This window comes from Arvicanthis niloticus, chromosome 3 (genome assembly GCF_011762505.2).
Source record: "Arvicanthis niloticus isolate mArvNil1 chromosome 3, mArvNil1.pat.X, whole genome shotgun sequence".
Taxonomy (NCBI): Eukaryota; Metazoa; Chordata; class Mammalia; order Rodentia; family Muridae; genus Arvicanthis; species Arvicanthis niloticus.
The window spans coordinates 53,630,887-53,650,910 of NC_047660.1; the positions used below are offsets into that span (position 1 = coordinate 53,630,887).

The 20,024-nt window shown below is 47.9% G+C and overlaps 1 protein-coding gene across 1 annotated transcript in view; it reads right to left on the reverse strand.

Annotated features, from left to right (window-relative positions):
• Positions 1-1,638: 1,638 nt before the first annotated feature.
• Positions 1,639-20,024, reverse strand: part of Scara5 (scavenger receptor class A member 5) — a 94,786-nt gene continuing 76,400 nt past the window's right edge. Inside the window, exons 8-9 of the mRNA XM_034497983.2 lie at positions 8,913-9,107; positions 1,639-3,730 (exon numbers count right to left, since the gene is read on the reverse strand). Of these exons, the coding sequence (XP_034353874.1) occupies positions 3,594-3,730; positions 8,913-9,107 (332 nt within the window). The 3' untranslated portion in view covers positions 1,639-3,593. The remainder of the gene's footprint in view (positions 3,731-8,912; positions 9,108-20,024) is intronic.

The window sequence follows — 20,024 nt, forward strand, 5'->3', positions numbered from 1 at the left end:
GAAGTCAGGATTGGAACTCAAGCAGGTCAGGAAGCAGGAGCTGATGCAGAGGCCATGGAGGGATGTTACTTACTGGCTTGCTTCCCCTGCCTTGCTCAGCTTGCTTTCTTATAGAACCCAGTTCTACCAGCCCAGGGATGGCACCATTCACAATGGGCCCTCCCACCCTTGATCACTAATTGAGAAAATGCCTTACAGCTGGATCTCATGGAGGCCTTTCCTCAAGGGAGGCTCCTGTCTCTGTGATAACTCCAGCTTGTGTCAAGTTGACATACAAAACCAGCCAGTACATCATTAAAAACAGAAAGCTGTCAAAAATGTATTTGAAGAAAGAGCCATCTTCCGACCTCAGCAAGCAGCAGAACTTGGCAGCTTCACCCATGTGGCTCTGGATGTAGAGTCAAGGATACAAGAGAGGGGTTATGGAATCTCTCTTCAGATGTGGCAGGGGCGTCCCTGCATTGAGGCCTAGAGAGGCCACTGTGTGAAGCTGGGAAGGTGAGGCCTGGGTTGAGGTGGAGGTGGAGACCCTAAGAGATTAGAGATGCCAGAGTCATGGATACCTGTCAAGGAGAGCTGCTGACAGGGAGTGAAACCAGCCCAAGAGAGAGAGACAGAGAGAGAGAGAGAGAGAGAGAGAGAGACAGAGACAGAGAGACAGAGAGAGAGAGAGAGACAGAGAGACAGAGAGAGAGACAGAGAGAGAGACAGAGAGAGAGACAGAGAGAGAGACAGAGAGACAGAGAGACAGAGAGACAGAGAGAGAGGTGGTGCAGTCGACACAGCTGCCTGCGGATCCAGATGTGGAGCTCTCTGCTGCCTCTCCAGCACTGTTTACCTGTGTGCTGCCATGCTTGCTAATAATGGACTAAAGCTCTGAAACTGTAAGCCAGCCCCAATGAAATGTTTTCCTTTATAAGAGTTGCCGTAGTCATGGTGTCTCTTCAAAGTCATAAAACTCTAACTAAGACACTTGGGGGAGGGTGTCAGGTACAAACAGGAGCACTTTCTTTTCAGTAAGATCAAGTGCAGTTCAAAACCATTCTCTCATGAATACACCTCAAGGGCTATTCTCTTGCTTGGCACCTGACTTCTTTGGTGACCACCAAACTGGGCATAAATGACATGGTTTTACTGCAAGTTGAGTTTATCCCGCCCCCACCTGCATGTGTTGGACCCTTGATTCCTCAATGTGGCAGTTTGAGGAGGTGCCTAGTGACAGGGGCGGAGTCCTTGTAGATGGTGGTTCCAGTTCATCCTAAAGCAAGCCTGCCTGCATGCTTGGTCTCTGCTGTACAGACCTCCACCTTCTGCCTCGAGTTGAAGCAGCACAAGGCCCTTGCCAGATATGGCTGCCCAGTTTTGGACTTTCAGTATGATAGATAAACCTGTTTTCTTTATAAATCTACTTCACCTCGGGTATTCTGTTATGGCAACAGAAAACAGACTAAAATGTGTTCTATCACATAATCGGTCTAGACATATGTGTTGGATGTCTTCTGAAACCATGGAGATGGCTTTTCATGGGCAGCACATGCTAACAACTCTCACTGGAAAGAGTCAGATTGCCTTACCAACTCTCTCCACAGTCCCTGGGTTTTTGTGAGAAAGAGTGTGATGGACCACTTGTCAGCGACATCTATTTCAAATGTTTGCTTTATTGAGATTCTTTCTATAAAACATCTGAAGTATCTTAGGCCTAGTTTCCATTAGTCCCTGAAATACAGGCCATGGTCATTTCCACGCCCTCGTAGGTAGGTCTGTAAACTAGCCGACTTTTATTTTTATGGTTAAAATACTTTTCACCATTGCTTTTATAGACATAAAGCCAAACTTGTGTTTCCACCATGTGAAGACCAAGTGAGAAAGTTACTGAATCTTCATTAATGGGTTAAGTGGATTCTTTCCCACAATTGTCAAAGTGATGTTTAGGAACTTTTAAAATACCTATTTTTTTTAATATTGCCTTTAGCATATCTTTTAAAACATAACCATTGTGACGTTCTGAGCCATGTAATAGGAGTGCTTCGCTTGTACAGGTATACATACATCGGCTCTGGAAGAAAATGCATGAATACATGCATGTTATGTAAACATAACAGTTGGTCAGATCAGGAGAACAGTAGTGAGTAACATGCATTGCAAGCAAGAATGACCAAGATCGAATATTGGCTGAGTACCCAATCAGGATCTTTGGAGCAACTACACCTGGAGGTACTTAGGTCTTCTTGATCCTGAGCAGGATAATGCTCACCTCACAGGATATGTACTTGTGTCTGTGACTCTACTATAGCCAGACAGGTCTGCACTCAGTTGCTGCCCTGTAGCTCCCCTAGGTCTCGAACACATGTACAACCTAGTTCAACCTCCTCCTTGGGTCAAGAGCAGATTATGTTTACTTTGTAAGCAGGAGAGAAGTGTAGCTCACAGGCTTGAAGAGTCCCAAGGTCTCTCATTTCCCACGGGAAGGTTATAGGAATTTCATACTTCTTTCTACCTTTGAGGGGTTTATCAGGATTGCATTTCTTGGATCACAGGATTCTGTTTAGAGAGGCCTGTAAGGTAAAATGTCACCAACAACCCCGAGACACAGTCTTTAATGACTGATGGACTCAAGTTAATGTGGATGGCTCCCATGTCACCCTTCAAATCAGCCCTCCTGGGTGTACACTTGACTTAGAAACCCATTATGTCTGACCTTGCACGTGCTTGCTGTAGGATTTGGGGCACACAACCTTCTAATAGGCAATGTCTACAGCCCAACCTAACAAGTGTCCCCTAACAAGGGCACACTAAAATTCATGTGGAAACCTGGCTTCAGTCTTGGTCATTCTTGGTCTTCTAGCTTGGAAGCCAGATGAACAAGCCAGGTGAGCACTCCCAGGAGGCAGGGTCCTGCCCTGAGGGACATGCCTTGTATTAGTAACACAGCACTATGGATAAGTGAGTCCAGCACCCAAGACATGATGTAGCACAGCATGGTAGTTATTCCCCTCCCTTCCCAGCTCCAGCTGGGTTCTTCTGGAGCCTGCCACTTTCTTATGTTTCCCATAACTGGCTTCTCTGCTGCCCCTTCCTCAAACTAACGTATAGTGTGAAGAGGCAGAGGAAAAGAAGGGAAACAGAGTCATTAAGGGTTTCTACTTGCTGGGGAGGTGGATGGTGGTGGGTGAAACTGGGATTTGAGAATTATCAGCAAAGTAAATGACCCATAACACCTCCCACCTCCATTGCTGCTCTTGCCTACGACGTCATATCAGCATCTATCTATAACCAAGAGACCAAAGGGAATATGGATCCCTAGGCCCTTATGAATCCTCTTCAGATAGCTGAACATACTGCTGGTTCATGTAGAAACCTTGATGGAAGGGAAAGACAGAATGTAGGTCCCACTGAGCACTTTGGAGCATTTGTCTGCAAAGAAAGTGACACCAGGTCACCTTGAAACCAGAGTAGGGCCAATTGGCAAAAGGATAGAATGGTGTTGGATTGGGCATGAGCCATGGTTAGGTGGCTCCAAGCAATTCCTCCTTCCCCAGAGACACAAGAACGTGGCTCAGCGACAGTGCCCTGGCCTTGGGCTGTGGCCACTTTCAGAGGGCAGTACAGGTCACCCCAGCGTCCTCAGCATGCCCACAGTTTGTCACCCCCCATTTGGAGAACTGGCAGTGGAAGATGGAGCTCTCAGTTCCCTTGCAGTTCACATCGTCCATCCAAATCCTCCCTGTGCCTGTGAAGAGAGGCAAACACAACCTTAGCAACAATTCAGATGCAGGAAGATGGAGAAAAGGAATTGTGCCTGTAAATGACATGGCCACACCCTGGCTGTCCCTGCAGGTGCTTCTCAAATCTGGCGGTGGCCATCTTCCCTCTCTGCTCTACTGAGAACGCATCCTTCATTATGAGCTTATCTTCCTGTAGGTAGAGTAACAGTAACAGAGATATCAGTGCTTGTCTCTTCTATTAATCAGGCTTCTTTCAGATATAAGCCTTTATAAGTCCTCACCATTATGCTTTGGGGTAGACAGTAAGAGACACATTCTGTAAGTGAGAAAATTTCAGCTCAGAGAGCAATTGGTACCAGATTACACCGTTTATAACTAGTAGACACTAATTTCAAACTCAACTCTTGCTACCCACCCACCTACACCCAGGCTCACACTTGATAACTGACTCTCCCTGCCACTGAGATACAGTATCTAGAAGCTTTTATGAATGGGCAACTTGGCAAGGCCTAATCAGAAGGGTAATCTCAGATAGATCCTGGATTATCCTGTGGCTCAGAACTGAGTTCGTTAGTAGCAAATTACTACATGGTCCCATTCTGCGAGCCCAAGATCATGGTACTGGAAATATAAAGCATTCCCAATTTTGACTTTGTCATCAGACATCCTCCAACCATAAGTCCCTAGGTTAGCCCCTCAAACACTCAGTCCCTAAGACTTGCAGCCAGTCGTGTTCACTGAGCTGTAATCGGTCAACCTGCTGGTCTGAAGGGGGCCATACATGGAGATCCTGGTGCTCTCTGTTTGGGGAGACTGTGGAACCTTTAAGGGGGTGGGGCCTATTTAGCAAAAGGAAGAAGATCAGTAAAGAGCAGACTTTGAAAGTTACATCCACTCCAGCCTGATTTGTCTGCTTCCTAGTTCACTAGAATGGAAGGGGCCACCTCCCACTAGTAGCACCTGTCACCATGTCTTCCCTACCGGGATGGGCTACTACTCTCTAAAACCACATGCCAAAACAAATCTTTCTTCCCTTGAGTTGTTTATGAATGATATTTTGGTCACAGTAATAAGAAAAATAATGAGTACCACAAAGAAGCCTAAGGTAAAAGGTCAAGGGTCTTAACCTAGGTTCCAGTGTTACTGGTATTTCATCCCGTATTAGTTGACTGGATGTTTCTATATTGGGAAGGGATATGGTATCCATGAAAGCCTACAGGAGAGGTAGCTCGGGGATTAAACCCATAGCTGGCCACACTGTACCCTCCCTCACAGCCAGATGATCCCTCTCTTTTTTTAGTGGAATCACCAAGACTGAAAATCTTCAGCTCGGTCATTCATTCTAGATCTGCCCTGTTATATCCCTTTACAAAGAAGCTTGAGGGACCTTCTGAGCTGCTATGCTAGTGACTAAAACAACTACATGAATTAAGCCGCTTAGACATGTTCCCTAGAGATTCTCAGCGTCGTCTATCACAGGATTGCTACACAGTGAGGCAAGGACAGACCGAGGAGGAGAGGCCTCCTTCCGCTGTCTGCCTGCTGGACAATGTCTTCACCACAGCCTCTCCCTGGCTCTTACACAATAAGCCCTTTGAGGGACAGCAGTAACTTGCAGATTAAACGTCTCCTGGAAAACACATCACTTCACAAATTACCCAGGAGAAGGCAGCAGGCCCAAGAACTCCATTGGATTAGTCACACCCAAAGCAAATAAAGGGAACTAACAAATAAAGAACAGGCCCAAGGCTGCCCATCGCAAATGCGTTTGCAGGATGTGGGCACTGTAAGAACAGCCTGGGGCTCCACCAGGATGGGCTGCTGTCCAGCCTCTGGATGGACAGTACACTTGAAGCAGGCCATCTCACAAGCAGCCCGAAACTGCCATTCTTTCGTGTGTGGGGGGGCATTGCTAAGGAAGCTGCAAATATCTATGTCCCTCACCCCGTGTCACAGAAGCCAGTGCTCTGAAGATTCCAAGTACTCGTCCCCTGGATTAAACAGTTCTCTGTCTACACAAGGAGAGGCCCCAGGACCAGCCTGAGAACTCGTTAGGAAGTTATTTTGTCCCGGGTGATCCAGGGATATATGTAGGTCTGAGGAAACCTGCTCAGGCTAGGTCAACTCCACTCTGGTTGTCCCTCTTGGGGTGCACAATAAAGTCCTGTAGCTGCTTGTATTATGGGTGCTAATTGGGTCCTCTGTGCAAAACAGTTTGCACAAAAGGGTCTGCATGTAGCTTCTGGGAACCTGCCCCCAGTTAATTCTGATTGGTAAATAAAGATGCCAGCAGCCAATTGCTGGGGAGGGGGGGGAGAGAGAGAGAGAGAGAGAGAGAGAGAGAGAGAGAGAGAGAGAGAGAGAGAGAGATATGAGGGGCCAGGGTTAGGTTTCCTGGGTTTGGGACCTCAAGGAAGGAGGGGAGAGAGACCCGCCATGCTTTAGGATAGTGTGGAGAAGTCGCCATGGGGTGGAGAAGCAAGGAGAGCACCCTGGGCTCTGGGCCAAGAAAGTGTGGCTCAGAGGGCTGCTCAGTTGGGTCTGGAGCAGCCAAGATGGAACATAGAAATTAGTAAGTAGTAACTCGGAATTATCAGTGGGAGGTAAATTCTAGCAGTATAGAGGCTAGGCAGTCGCCCAGCTGTCGTGTTGCTTAAGGTATAATAAAATATAAAGACTGTATGTGTGTCTTTCATTCGGGAACATAAACCACTGAGATGGGAAGAAACTCTGTGCCAGGGCATTTATTAAAATATTTAATACTACAAAGTCCCCTAGGGTAGTAAAGATCAGCACAGCACCTCCTGGTGAACAGATAAGAAAATAGCACAAGAGGTGCTCTTCATGGGGTGAGATGGAGACTACAGAGCATCTGCAGTACAACATAGGTTGGAGGTGACCATTCATTCATTCAACAAATAATCTGAGGTCCTGGTCAACACCCTGAACTTTTCTGCGTACTTAGAATCCCCCAGTGAACAACACAGATGACAGACACATGCATAGAACGCCACAGGAGCTAAAGTGCATGTTCATTGTGAGTTGAGGTATCAGAGGCCCTGGAAAGCTCCTTCCAGGAGACAAAACTGAGCTGCCTTTTAGAGCTGATGGGGAAAGGTAACATGCAGAGTCAGGGTGACAGGAAACACCATCAGGTGGCCTCAGAAGCACAGTAGACCCCTGCGCAGAAGCACCCTGGGACAAGTGAGGAGTGACAGGAAGTGGCTTAAGAAGAGCTTTAGTTCAGAGGCAGGCGGATTTCTGAGTTCGAGGCTAGCCTGGTCTACAGATGAGTTCCAGGACAGCCAGGACTACACAGAGAAACCCTGTCTCGAAAAACCAAAAAAAAAAGAAAAAAAAAAAAAAAAAGGGCTTTAGTTAAGGCTCTGTAGTAGTGGTGCAATTAAAATCCCTTCATTTGAGTGAGCTGAAGCAGGAGGATTGCAAGTTAGAGAGTAGCCTGAGAGACATAGTGAGCCCCAGGCCAACCTGAGCTATATACTGAGACTCTGTCTCAAAGAACATAGCTGGGGGGAATTAAAAAGAAAGGCTAATTTGATCCCAAGAGCAATAAAGAACCACCGAAGTTTCAGGAATGGGTTAACACAAGCTATTGCTCATTGAAGACAGAGTTCTGGCAGCTATAAAAGGCAGGCCCAGGAACCAACCTGCAGGTTGTAGTGAGACAACCCAAATGACAGCAGTTCATGAAAGCTCAAGGATACACTCAGGCCCCTTGGACTGACAGCCATCTTCACTCAGTAGGTAGCAAACAGAGATGGGCAATGGTGCCTACACCACGCTAACCGCTCATCTAACATCGACAGCTTGTCTTTAAAAGAGAGAGAGTTGAAGCTCAGCAAGATTAAGAAATCTGCTCGAAGATGTCACTGGATTCAAACGAGGATGTCTGACTCCAGAGTTTCTATCCTAAGCACTGCTCTGCTCTGATAAATACTGTAAGGTGTGCAGCAAGGAAGAAGGGGAGGAGACAGATCAGAAGACCCTGGAGGAGTGGACATACACAGAATCTGTAAGACTTGGGGATGGGACAGTTAAGGAGTTGATGGTAGGGTGGAAGTGCCCAGGGTCTGCTTTAGATGGAGTCTAACACAAAATGTGCTGTAGGCTTGATAGAGGTCGAGGATTTGATGGGAAGAAAATGTGGCCCATTTGGCAGGTCCATGCCGTGTCTGAGTGGTGCTGTCTGGGAAGTAACGGGATTCTGAGGGGTCTGAGGCTCAAGGGACTATTTCAGGGTAGAGAGAATGACCTGGGCCATGATTGAAGCCCCAGATGTAGAGATGGGCTCCATGGACAGCCTCCAGAATTTGTGGAGAAAGAGGAGGAGGAGGAAGAGGAGGAAGAAGAAGAAGAGGAGGAAGAAGAGAAGGAGGAGGAAGAGGAGGAGGAGGAAGAAGAAGAGGAGGAAGAAGAGGAGGAAGAGGAGGAAGAAGAGGAGGAGGAAGAGGAGGAGGAAGAGGAGGAAGAAGAGGAGGAAGAGGAGGAAGAGGAGGAAGAGGAGGAGCCACACGCCCTCTTTCCTCACACCATACTAGCAGTCCCTGTAACTATTTTAGCTCAGAGGACTAGAAAGACAAAGCTTTGGGTAAGATGGTGGGCTTCTCTGTCACTACTCCACAACCCCAAATCCCCTATGGTGGCTGCCACTCACGGGTCAGCAGACTACCTGACAGCTGAGAGTGATATGATGAGTTCAAATCTTAATCCTCCCCACGCCAGAATACAACAGTGCTTACACCAGCTAATTGGCAGCATGTTAGATCCCAGGGGTCTAGGCTGGGAAGCATCGCAGAGTCTGTAAACACAGCTCCCAGATAAGCACACCAAGACAGTGGAGAGGGGCCAGGCAAGTGCACACAGCCAAGGAAAAGGGTACACCAAATAGATGGGGGAGAGGTTCTCCGATCCATGCTTTGGGAACTATTGTTTTGGGTTCAAGTCCATCCAAGTTTCTTCCTGTTCAAGTTCTATAGAGAGGCAGTGTTTGTAAGTATGAGGTGTGTACTGAGAACATAAGTGAGGGATCGGTGTCCCCAGAGCCCAGTTGGCCTGGGTGAGCTATATCACATGAAGGTGACACAGGCTTTGGGGAAGGAGACCAGGCCTAGCATCCACGGCTCTCTTCCATGTTGTCTAATCTGTACTTTATTTCACCATCCTTACCTTGCCCAAAACGAGCCGTCCGGTACACCTCCTCAACACCAGGGAAGCCCAGCATGCGGCACACCACGTCCCCATCCTTCTTGTCCCAGCCGTCATCACACACTGTGCCCCAGCGACGATCATGGAACACCTCCACCCGGCCCTGGTGTGGGCCAGAGCCATTTACCAGGCGAATCATTGTGAAATCCATATCACCTGCCGGGAGAGTCATTATTACTACAGGTCCCTGGACATCCAGGAACTGACCCAGCCTCCTAAATGAACATTCTTCCACACAAGGAAGAGAGAGCTAAGGCTAAAAGCATGAGGCCATCATGTGTCATGCCAGGTTTTTTATTTGTTTTGTTTTGCTTTATTGTGAGACAGGGTCTCACACAGCCCAGCTGCCCCCAGTTCTGCACACCCACCTTGCATTATGGCTATATGCCACCATGCCTGGCTTTCTTCTTACTCGTCATCAGCTTTCTTCTTGCCAGCTGATTTCTAAAAAGTGTTTTAAGTTCACAACAAAACTGTCCAGAACATCTTTTCTCAGTATTCAATGAGTTCCCTCCCTGACCAGGCAGCCAGCCATGCCTGAGAGTTACTGAAAGCCTAGCTCCTGCTGGCACTCAGAGAGAAGACAGGAGCCCTGAGGAGGAAACTGTGGTGGAAAGGTAGAACCCAGAAGCCAAGTGTGAGCAGGTTAACTCCCTGGGGACAGTAAGAAGGAAACGGTGACACCAAAATAGATCAGAGGCTTGGCCTCAGATTGGCTACAAGTTACCTAGAGCTGCCTCGCCTCTGGTCAATCCCAGGTCGCTTGAGAGTATGTGCATGCTGCTGTGGCATGCAGCTGAGAACAGGAGACTCTTTCTGTGTGAGGTCAGAGGAGACAGGAGAAAGCTATGGGTTTCCGAGCAGGCCAGGCAGCGTTGAGGGTCAGGTCAGAGCAAGAGCAAGAGGTGGAATGTGACAAGGATAGTGAGGCTGACGTTCAGAGAGTCTCTGACTTATTCTGTTCCCTTTCCCACAAATGAGCAAACATCGGTTAGAGGACAGTGGACACACAGACATTAGGGATGTGCCTTAACAAAGCTGAGACTGGGAGTGGGGGGGCGTGACAAAAGCCTGGGAAACAATTAGTAAAGCCAGGGGTCATGGCACACATCTGTAGTCCCAGCACCTGGCAGGCTGACATAGGAGTATCCTTAGATCATAGGCCAGCCTGGGCCACACTGTTAAGACTCTATCTCAATACATGGATTCTCAAGTAGTGTTACATGTATAGATAGGGACTGGAGAAGGTGGTGAGAAAGGCATCACTTAGAAATGTAGATGAGGAAGTGGGTGGAGTGGGGTGAGATGCCGCTTTGAAGGATGAACAAGAGAGAGTGAAGGGAAGGGCCATCTTGGAAGCTAGGCAAGGAGGGGAGTGATGAGTGAAGGAAGGCAGTATATTGGAAGTTAGATTAGAAAAGATGGTAGAAGGTCACGAGAAGAGGCATCTAGGAAGTGTGGACCAAGTAGGGTGTGAGCCAAGGGAGGCACTGTATTGGAAACTAGACAAGCAAGGGAGTTGGAAGTGGGAAGAGGCACCATCCCAGAGATGTGGCCGAGAAAGGGAAGGAGTAGTGGGCCAGGAGACAGGAGGAAGGATGTGGACATGGAAAAGCCCTTCTATGTATATGCTGCCCTCAGCTTCGCTAGGCCTCACACACAGGTGTCTCCTTCTCTCAGACACCTACCCTAGTCCCACTCTGGCTTTGATCTTTATTCCTTCATGATATAATTGTCTTACTTTCTCAGGTGATCCTGTTTTATGGCATGGTGCCAGCGACACTGAGGTATCCACTGTATTTAAAATGAAGGGATCCAGAAATGAACTAACTCCCCTGATAATACAGAACCTGGTGAACATACAACTCAGAGTCCAGGGTTTTGGTGGGGGATCTGAGTGAGAGTCCACCATCAGTGAGTCTCAAGGCACCAACCCTCTTACTACACTACTGATCCACAACTACCCAATGGCTTTCCACGAGGTTGTTCTAGGTTCTAGACTCAAAATTCAGATTGTAGTACAAGTCTACTCTCTTCTTGACAAAATTGGGATGTGGCCTGTCTTGGATTTTGGTGGACCCTAAGAACATTTGGACAATGTCATTTAGATGGTGACATGTTGAAATTCTCAGCAGGTCTCAATGTATACAGAAGCGACACAGGCATATTTGGATGCAGGACAATTTTACAACATTGGAACCGTGGTCACTAAAGTGATGGGATTCATAACATCACCTTCATGATGTCACCCGTGGCCTGTGCACCACACAGAGTCATGGGTCCTAGTAGGATATTCCTCCCAGCCAGCACCACATTGACCTCATGGGCTGAAGAGAGAATTAGCATCTACTGGGGAACTGTAAACTGGAGAGGACCTAGGTAGGCCTGGAAGTGTCACCCCATCCAGACCTCAGTCATTTAAAATACTAAAGGGCTTGTTCTTTGTCACTTGTCCCTTCAGGGAAAACTACCACTTGTCCATAGGGTCAACAGATGCAGTGTCCCCCAAAGGGTCACAGTGAATCTGAAAGCTGTTCACATCTCTGGGATTCATCTGGACAGAAGGCCCATCTCATTCTTATGATGTCTTAAAGAATATGGCTGCAAGCTGTGCTTCTTCACACATTCTTTACCCATCAACAAATCTCAATTCTGTTTTTAATCTTCTTGCAAAATATACACTGAGATTTTTCCTGGTTAAGGTACTAACTGCCCCAATTCAGGTACCTCAGTTCAAGAGACAGGTCCCCCAACAGTCCTTGGCCTCCTTGGGCCTGCAGAGGAACACAGAGCTGCAGCACAGGCAGTACCTTTCCTGGACCTGAGGGTGTGGCTACTCTCATCCATATATTTGGGGAGTCACCACGCCTTCCACTGAGGATCTGTCTCTAGCCCAGCCAGGTAGAATGTCATGTCTTACTTATAAGTTTGTAAGTTTGGATTTTCTGTGGATAGGTTTCCAACTGAACTTCTTCCCAGCAGTTTCTGCCCCAAGGTAGAGTTTTCTTACTAAACAATCACCTATCATCCAGAAATGCTCCCACCCCATATTTAATACGTCATCCCTACTTAACCAGACCCAGTGCCTGAAAGGCAGCCTCAGCTAGTGTTATGGTTTGAACACAACCCATAGGCTCCTGTGTTTGAACACTTGGTCCTAAGCTACTGGTACTCTTGGGAAAGTATTCAACCCTTAAGGGGTGGAATCGCTGGAGGAAGTGGGAAACAAGTCTGGCCCAATGTCTTGTTTGATCTCTGCTTCCTGATTACAGAGACAATGTGACCTCTTCTGCCACTGTGAGTTCCCTACCACGGCTTGCCTGCCATGCCTTTCCATGGCTGCAAAACTCCGGGTGCTTAAGCAGTTGTCCCTCACCTGAATCATGGAGGGTAAGGGATGGTTATCCCAACTTGACAGTTTGTCCCTAACCTGCAGCCCTCAGCTCTTGGGAAGAGCTATAGCCTTCACCTTCCCAAACTAAGCTGTCCACAGGGCTGGGCCTCAGTTCTTTTCTCTTCTGCTTTGGGGTTGAGAATTGTAGACACCCACAACGCCTGTATGTAAGTGATTTCCCTTTATACTAAGAAGCCTGCAGTCATCCCTTGGCTTAGTCCAGAAGCATCAATGCTTGGAAGAAACATATAAGGTAGTCAGGACTGGACATCGGCCCTTTGCAGCCACGGAGCTCTTGCAGTTCACAAGGCTCATTGGTTTACCTACAAGTTTCCTGGGATGTTGGGGGTTCTGAACTCTGCTTATGGCTTCCTACCTTGCTACTCCAGCTCCTAGAAACTGCCTCCCATTCCTTGGCATGCTGAACTGCTTTTGCCCATTACCCAGGCTGCTCCTGGTCCTCTCCCACACTCCTGAAGAAAGCCCCAGGGTTCCCAGACCCATCTTACCTCTCCAGTTAAGAGGGAAAGGGGCATATTTGGGGTCAGGCTGTGGAGAAACAAGTGGGTCTGGACTAGGAAACTCTACATTTTCCCTGGCTATGGCTGACAGCAGCATGCTGCAGCTTAGCTGTGGGCTTCAGGCATCCCATCATGTAGCGCATGGAGCTCTTTTAATTATCAGCGACACAATCATTGGGCTTTCCCAATCATCACAAATGACAGAGAAGCATGAAATTTGTCAGCTGGCCAAGACTTTGAGATGATGGAAAGTGATCATGTGACAGGAGGACCCAGGGGCCCATAGAGGTGATGTGACTTATCCAAGTCCTCCTCTGTGAGTAGGAGAGCTGAGGTCTGCACTGGATACTTAACCTTCTGGGCTGGTTCTATTAATCTGCCTCACAACTATGATGGAGCAGAAGCCCAGAAAAGTTACTTTTAATTGTAGCATGTTCATTAGAAATTCATAGAAACTCGTCAGCTCCCCCCGCCCCCTACTGGCATGGGTGAACCATGATGGCTGCCACACCCTTGCAGGGCACAGATTTTCTGAGTGACATTGAAAGTGAATGTGCTGCTCTGCTAGGCAGGGGAAGGATGAAGCTCAGTGCTAGGGGAAAGCCTGGTGAGTCTGTCCATCTCCCATGCATCACCTACTCCTCGTAATATGTTGGTGTATGCATTTCTATTTCCAACCGCTCAGTTAGTCCTCCATCCAGATTCACCTCTGGAACTCCCAACCACATTCCATGGTTAAAATGGATGCTAAGAGAGAGTGGGACCATTGTCTTTCACCTTGAGTCACAGGATGCCAGCAGCAGCTGGGGACTCAGGGATTCCCAGGCTACCCCAGTCCCATGCAGAGATGAGGAAACTGGAACTGAGGAAGCTATTGCTCCTGGAAGGCCCCTTTCACAGAGCACTGTTTTATCTTCACTCCCAGAACTGGGTCATCCCACCCAGGGAAGATGGTGGACAGTTATCTCTGGATGCCAAGGGCCTGGGAGACAGCACTCCACAGACCAGAGAGTCCCTTGCTTGAGATGGCTCTAGGAACCTCAGAGCCTCCCAATCTCAGGCTACACATGCCTACCCCATTTTCCTTGGAATGGCAGTCCTGGATGCTCAGTATTCATTCAGGTTAGCTCTGAGAACTAAACACAGGTCTGATGGCCAGAGCTGTATGGATAGATGGGTGCTTGTCTTCATGAGCAAGCATGAATGTTCTTGTTCCTATCTCATACCCATCAGGGCCTGACAGAATACCAATAAGAGGCTTATGAGCCCATCTTTGTGTTTTTTTGTTTTTGTTTTTTGACACAGTGTTGTGGAGCAATCCTAGGTCATGCCCTGCTAAACGCAGCAACTCTGGGTCTGAGGCGGCATCCTCAGGCAGTGAGGAGAGGAGCATGTGGGGGGGGGGGGGTGAGAATAAGCTGGATGGGCAGGGCACAACAAGGTGTGTAGTGAGTGTTTCTTTGAGTCTGATACGCAAGATTGACTACCTCTCTCTGTTGCTTCCATTTCCTGGCCTGATCAGGGAATCTGTGGCAAAAGGTGGCTCCATGGCCAAACCCAACTCAGGCCCCTTTGAACCCTCCCCTTAACTGGAACTTCAAACTTGGCCTAAAACTACTTCAAGAAGACACAGATATCATTTCTAACAACTCAGTGTCAATGCCCCAGAATCACTATAAGCCTGCTTACAGGAGCTGTCAGAGTCAACAGTAAGTTCCTGGAGCAGACTTGAGGTCTCCTACATGAATACTGATAGCAAGACCTCTGTCTCCAGCATCTCCTGAATGACAGCCATTCACTTTGATAAACGCCAGTTACTGAGCCCATATGAACTCCCCTGGAACCACCTGGCTTCCTTCTTTTTGTAACTTTACTTTCCTGGCCCCTCTTCATGTCACCTCTGTTCAAATTGAGATAGAGTATGGTTTGTGCAGAATTCTTTTCCCTGTGACAGTAGTTACTGCTGTTTGAATCTGTTCAGTACCCTGTCACTAGTGCCAACTTGACTTTGCCAATTAATGTGGTAAGGCTGTGACATTTGATGAATTGATCAAGGAGTGTGATATGCCCACAGCCCATGGCTCTTCCTTGTTTGTGGGAAAGGCCCAGAAGGCCTGTCCAAACCACTGTAGTGAAAATCACAGAATCACTCAGAATCTCTCAAGAATATGAGCTGAGGAATGTGGAGGTGGTGGGGGAGTGTAGGCAGGAGAAAAATGGCTGAGAATCAGGAATTGGAGTCACTAGACCATGTCTGAGATGAGACACTAGACAAGCTGACCCCTTACTTATGGCAGTGTGCCCAGAGCAGCCTTGGGTCCCAGTAATCCCTTCATTCCAGGCTGTGCAAATATGCCGATATGATGGGCCTTTTCCCAGGTCCCATTACCTAAAGTGACTCAGATGACTCCCAGAAACATCTGACAAGAACAGAACACAGGGGGGTTGGGGAGGGGGAAATGCCACACCCATCTAATGACTGACTGGCAACCTTCCTCTGAGGGCCCCGTTATGAGTAGAGGTTTGCATAAAGTCAGGCAAGTTTGCTCCTGTGGTCCTGGTGAGTAGAAATGGGGTACCTCTGTCTCTGGGAGCTAGGTTGGAGTGTTGGTGCCACTGGCCTCTGCCATCTCTGGAAACAGATGGAATGGTCACAGAAAGCAACCGTGAGTGTCAAAGACTTAGAAGAACATCCAGCACCTCAAATTCCAGCAGACCAGTCAGCACACGAGTTATCTCTGGATGTCTCCATGCACTTCTGAGGACAGCTTGCATAGCATGGGCCCTAGCAGATGTGGCATGCAGAAAACTGATCTGCACAGGGTCAGAGGCTGCTCCCAACACTTGCATGGGTCCCTCCTCACTTCCTCTCCTCTCTCCAGTTTCTGGCTCCTCTTTATGCTAGGGCAGGGAGTCGGGGTGCAGAAGCATGGTTCCTGCTGTCAGCAACTCTCTGCATACTAATGCAAAATGGATGTGATTTGCTAAGCCAGGCAGTTCTGGAATGATATGGGATTTCTGCACCATGGCCCAGGCCATTCTTGGACACCTAACACAGCACTTATGAATCTAATGTTTATAAGTGCATTCTTCTCTCAAAGCAAACATTGCTTTGCTCTCAGTATCCTGTAAATACACCTGTAGAAGAAGCAGGATCCTGGGGAAAGAGTCTGGATCTGGTTCATGATTCCCTAAGCACCAGGTCGGGAGTGGCTTTGCTTTAGGCTTCTCCCCACCTCTACCCCAGACTCAGGACTCAGATCTCTGATCTTTCCAAAAGCCTGACAACTGCTTACCCTGCCTCTGAGCATAGGAGGGAAGGCACAATATCTCTTGGGAATCCACCCCAGGGCTTTCATACCAGCATCTGGTTTCACTTCCAGGGTGCTGGCATCTCTGGCTGTCCCTGGTGTTTCTTCATCCACAGGCTCTCTTACCTTGTTTGCACACCCCGTTTGGGGTTTTGTGGCTTTTACTGGGGGGTAAACTGTGAAATGTCTTTCTGCTCTCAGCATAACTGAACAAGTTGCTCCATCCCTCTGCCCCCAGGCAGATTTGGGAGGGTCACATAAGTGGCTGGTGTAGCTTCCATCTCTTAAAACTGGTTTTCAGGCTGAAGTAGCCTTGGAACTTCCAGCATGCCTTGGTCTCAGATGTCTCAGAGCTGTCCCCAGACCCAACCACATCAAAGCCCTGTCCTGGGCATATCACATGGGGAGCTTGCAAGTGAAGCAGGATCAGCACGGAAACGGAATTCCACCTACTGACTTTGACGAATGCCAGGTGCTCTGCAAAGTACTCACAACTACTCCATAATTTGGTTGTCATAGCCTCTCTCATTCAACAGAAGACATGGGCCCAGAACAGTCAAGTGATTTGCCCAGGGTCACATAGCTGCTACAGGATGCTCAGAGCAATAGCCTCTCCTTTTCCAAACAGTGTGAGTCACAGGCTGAACACTGATGGCTGCTGTCGAACAGCAGTTCTCACCAAATGCAAGATGTTTTCTATGTAGGACAGCCCCTCGGGGTCTTCAGCACTTACTGCCCTGAGCTACAGGGTCTGTGTCTTAGACTTAAAATCCTGCCTGACTGTACACAGGAATCAGCTGGGAGATTTGAAAGCCTCCAATACAGGGGCAGTTTTGAATGGCCTGGGGTATTTTGAATGGTCTGGGGTGTTTTGAAGGAGGTCTTCCTGTATATTTAAAGCAGTATTAGAGAGAGCCAGATGTGGCATCAGCTGAGCTATACACCTACAACCTGTCCAACCTTGCAAGGCACATGGAGGTGCAATTTTCTCTCCTGGATCCCTGTGTACCCTGCCCCTCCACTATGTTCTGCAAAGATGACAGCCATTCAGCATCCAGCTGTATCCCCATTTAGGCATTGAGACTCTGATGTGGCAGGAAACTAGGTATAGAGAAAGAATCATCAAGATTAATATACTGAGTTAGAGAGATAGTTCAGTGCTTACGAGAACTGGTTTCTGCCTCGTTTTCAGACAACCAGAACTTGGTTTCCAGAACTCATGTTGGATAGTGCACAACTGGCTGTAATTGCAGCTCCAGGGGATCTGACACCCTTTTCTGGTTTCTGTGGGCACCTGGACTCATGTACACATACACTGTACATATAAACAAATAAACAAACAAATCAGATCTTTAGGGGGAGAAGATTAGAAGAAAAAAGCCAGTTGGCAAAAGGACTGGAAAACAAGATAGAGAATGGGCAAGAAAAGTCCCATCTGAGAAGTCGGTGCTGTGTGAAGGGCCTGCAGAGGGAGGGTTCAGGACTTTGAGTCTTGGATCTGTCTCAGCTCTCTACTTCCACTCTCAGGAGTGCCCCTCTCTCCTTATAAACTATTAATAATTATTAATTTAATAATATTATCAGTATTCATGGTAGAATTCTTTATTCTAGTACATAGGAAATTTGGACATCTTAGCAGGTACCCTCTGGACTCAGACCCAAGCTTTGACAATGGTACAGTGAAGTATTCTGCATACTATATTTAATGGAGGAGTAGAAGAGTAGATGGGTGAGTAGGACTCAGACAACTTTTTAAGGGCTCTAAGAACCAGAGAGAGCACTAACTTCCCTAGAGCCTCCCTTGGCTATGCATGGGAGAGTCCTAGGGTCTGGGATTTCTGCTCCTAAAGCAAGGGGGAGAGCTCAAGCTATGGTCAGAGTGGTTCTGTCCCTGTCCCTTGATGCTTGTTTTCCGTGACTTTCAGTCCCCTCCCACCAAAGCAAAAACAAGAAGGAAGAAAGGAGGTTGTAGAGAATGGAAATAAACACACAGGGCTGGGAAAATGGGCTCTGCAGTTTCTGCAGCTGCGAAGGGGTGGGTAGAGGGGGGGCAGGGATAATTTGGACCATCTGCCCATTAAGGAAGTTGAACTTTCATTCTCTTATAAAGGAAGAACTCCTCATGCCCCGAGCTGGCCTGAAGTCCCCACCCCCTAAGCTGGGGTGACACTTCTCAACAGGAAATGTGATCCATATGGGAGCTTGGGAGCCATCCCTGAAGTGAAAGAAGGCATTTCTGGGGAGGCCCTCCTGGAGGGTATTGCCTGTGGGTACAAAGCACCATTTCTTGGGGTGGATGTCTGCTCTGACCCTAATAGGGGACTTGGCGCCTCTTCAGGATATTTTATTAAATGTTCTCAAGGGACCATTGCATCTATCTTTCAAGGAGCATGAAGAAGGGAAAAAGACTTTCTCTAGGTCAGCTGAAGAAATGACCACTCCTGGGTCTTTCCTGTGCTGTATGTATCCCCCTTGTGATGGGTCTCTGGATAGAAGTTACAGCAGAATATTCAAAACTTTACTGGGTCGAAGATGTTGCAGATACATCCCCTAAGGTGTCACTGCCTTGACTGCATTGCTTGCTATCTACCTCTCTATCTCTATTTATCTCTGTCTCTGTCTGTCTGTCTGTCTGTCTGTCTGTGGTGTTGCCTGTGGAGGTCAGAGATGAGAGTCAGGTGCCTTCCCCCTCCTTTTCTACTCTTTTGAGTCATGGTCTCTCCCCGAGACTGGACTTCACCATTCAGGAAGATAGCAGGCCTGGAATCCTCTGTGATTTCTTGTCCTGCACTAAGATTACACATGTGTACCTCCACACTGGCTTTTTATGTAGGTCCTGGGGATCTGAACTCAGGTCCTCCTGCCCATGTGGCAACTCTTTACCAATACAGCCATCCTGAAGTCTTCAGTCTTGGCCCTTTAAATTGTTGACTCATGTCTTCCTCTCCCCAGTTTGGTCACATAGTCTTTGAAAACTATGTGCACAACTTTCTGATGCTGCTATTCCTGGCTGCCTGGTTCCTGGTACTTGACAGTAAAGATGTGTCTAGGGACGAGTAATGTGACTCCATGAGTTAACAGACTGCCAAGCTTGACAACCTGAGTTTGATCCCTGGGGCTTCCATGGTAGAAGGAGAGAACAGACTCCTGCAAGTTGTCCTCTGGCCTTCAAATATATACAGAATAAATAAATTAATCTTATAAGATGCATCTTGGGGCTGGAGAGATGGCTCAGTAGCTAAGAATGCAATCTGCTCTTCGAGGGGACATGAGTGATTCCTAGCACCTACAGGAGGTTGTTCACAGCTCCAGCTCTGGTGGCTGAGGCCTCTGTCTCAGGCACTTACTCTTGTGCATGCACACACACACACATACATACACAATTAAAAAGAGGAAAACTGAATCTTAAAGAAGATGTGTCTGTTAAACAATAAATGAAGAATGCTTGGAGCTAGTGGGAGCTAGCCGGATAGGGTCAAAGCCCAAAGCTTCTCACAACTACCGCAGCATCTACTGAACAGCTGTGTAGATACATGAAGCTTTTCTCCAGCTATTTTTTTTTTCTTGGTTTCAAATGGCACCAACAGGTAATAGCCAACAAACCTCTTTTTTTAGAGCTAGAAAGGGAGCCAAGAGAGCCAGGCGACAGTCAAAGAGTGCTGATTGTTTGTGTCAACAAGCCTTGAGCCTTCCTTACTCAAGCCCTCCAGGGAGACATGCTGACATTTGAAAGACCTCCCTTGGTGGGGGGCGGGGTGGGGTGGGGGGAGGAGGTTCTTTCTCCTTCCACATCCTGGCTCCTATGTTAGTCTGGGCCCTTCCAAGTCCAGGAGCAAGCACAGTACAT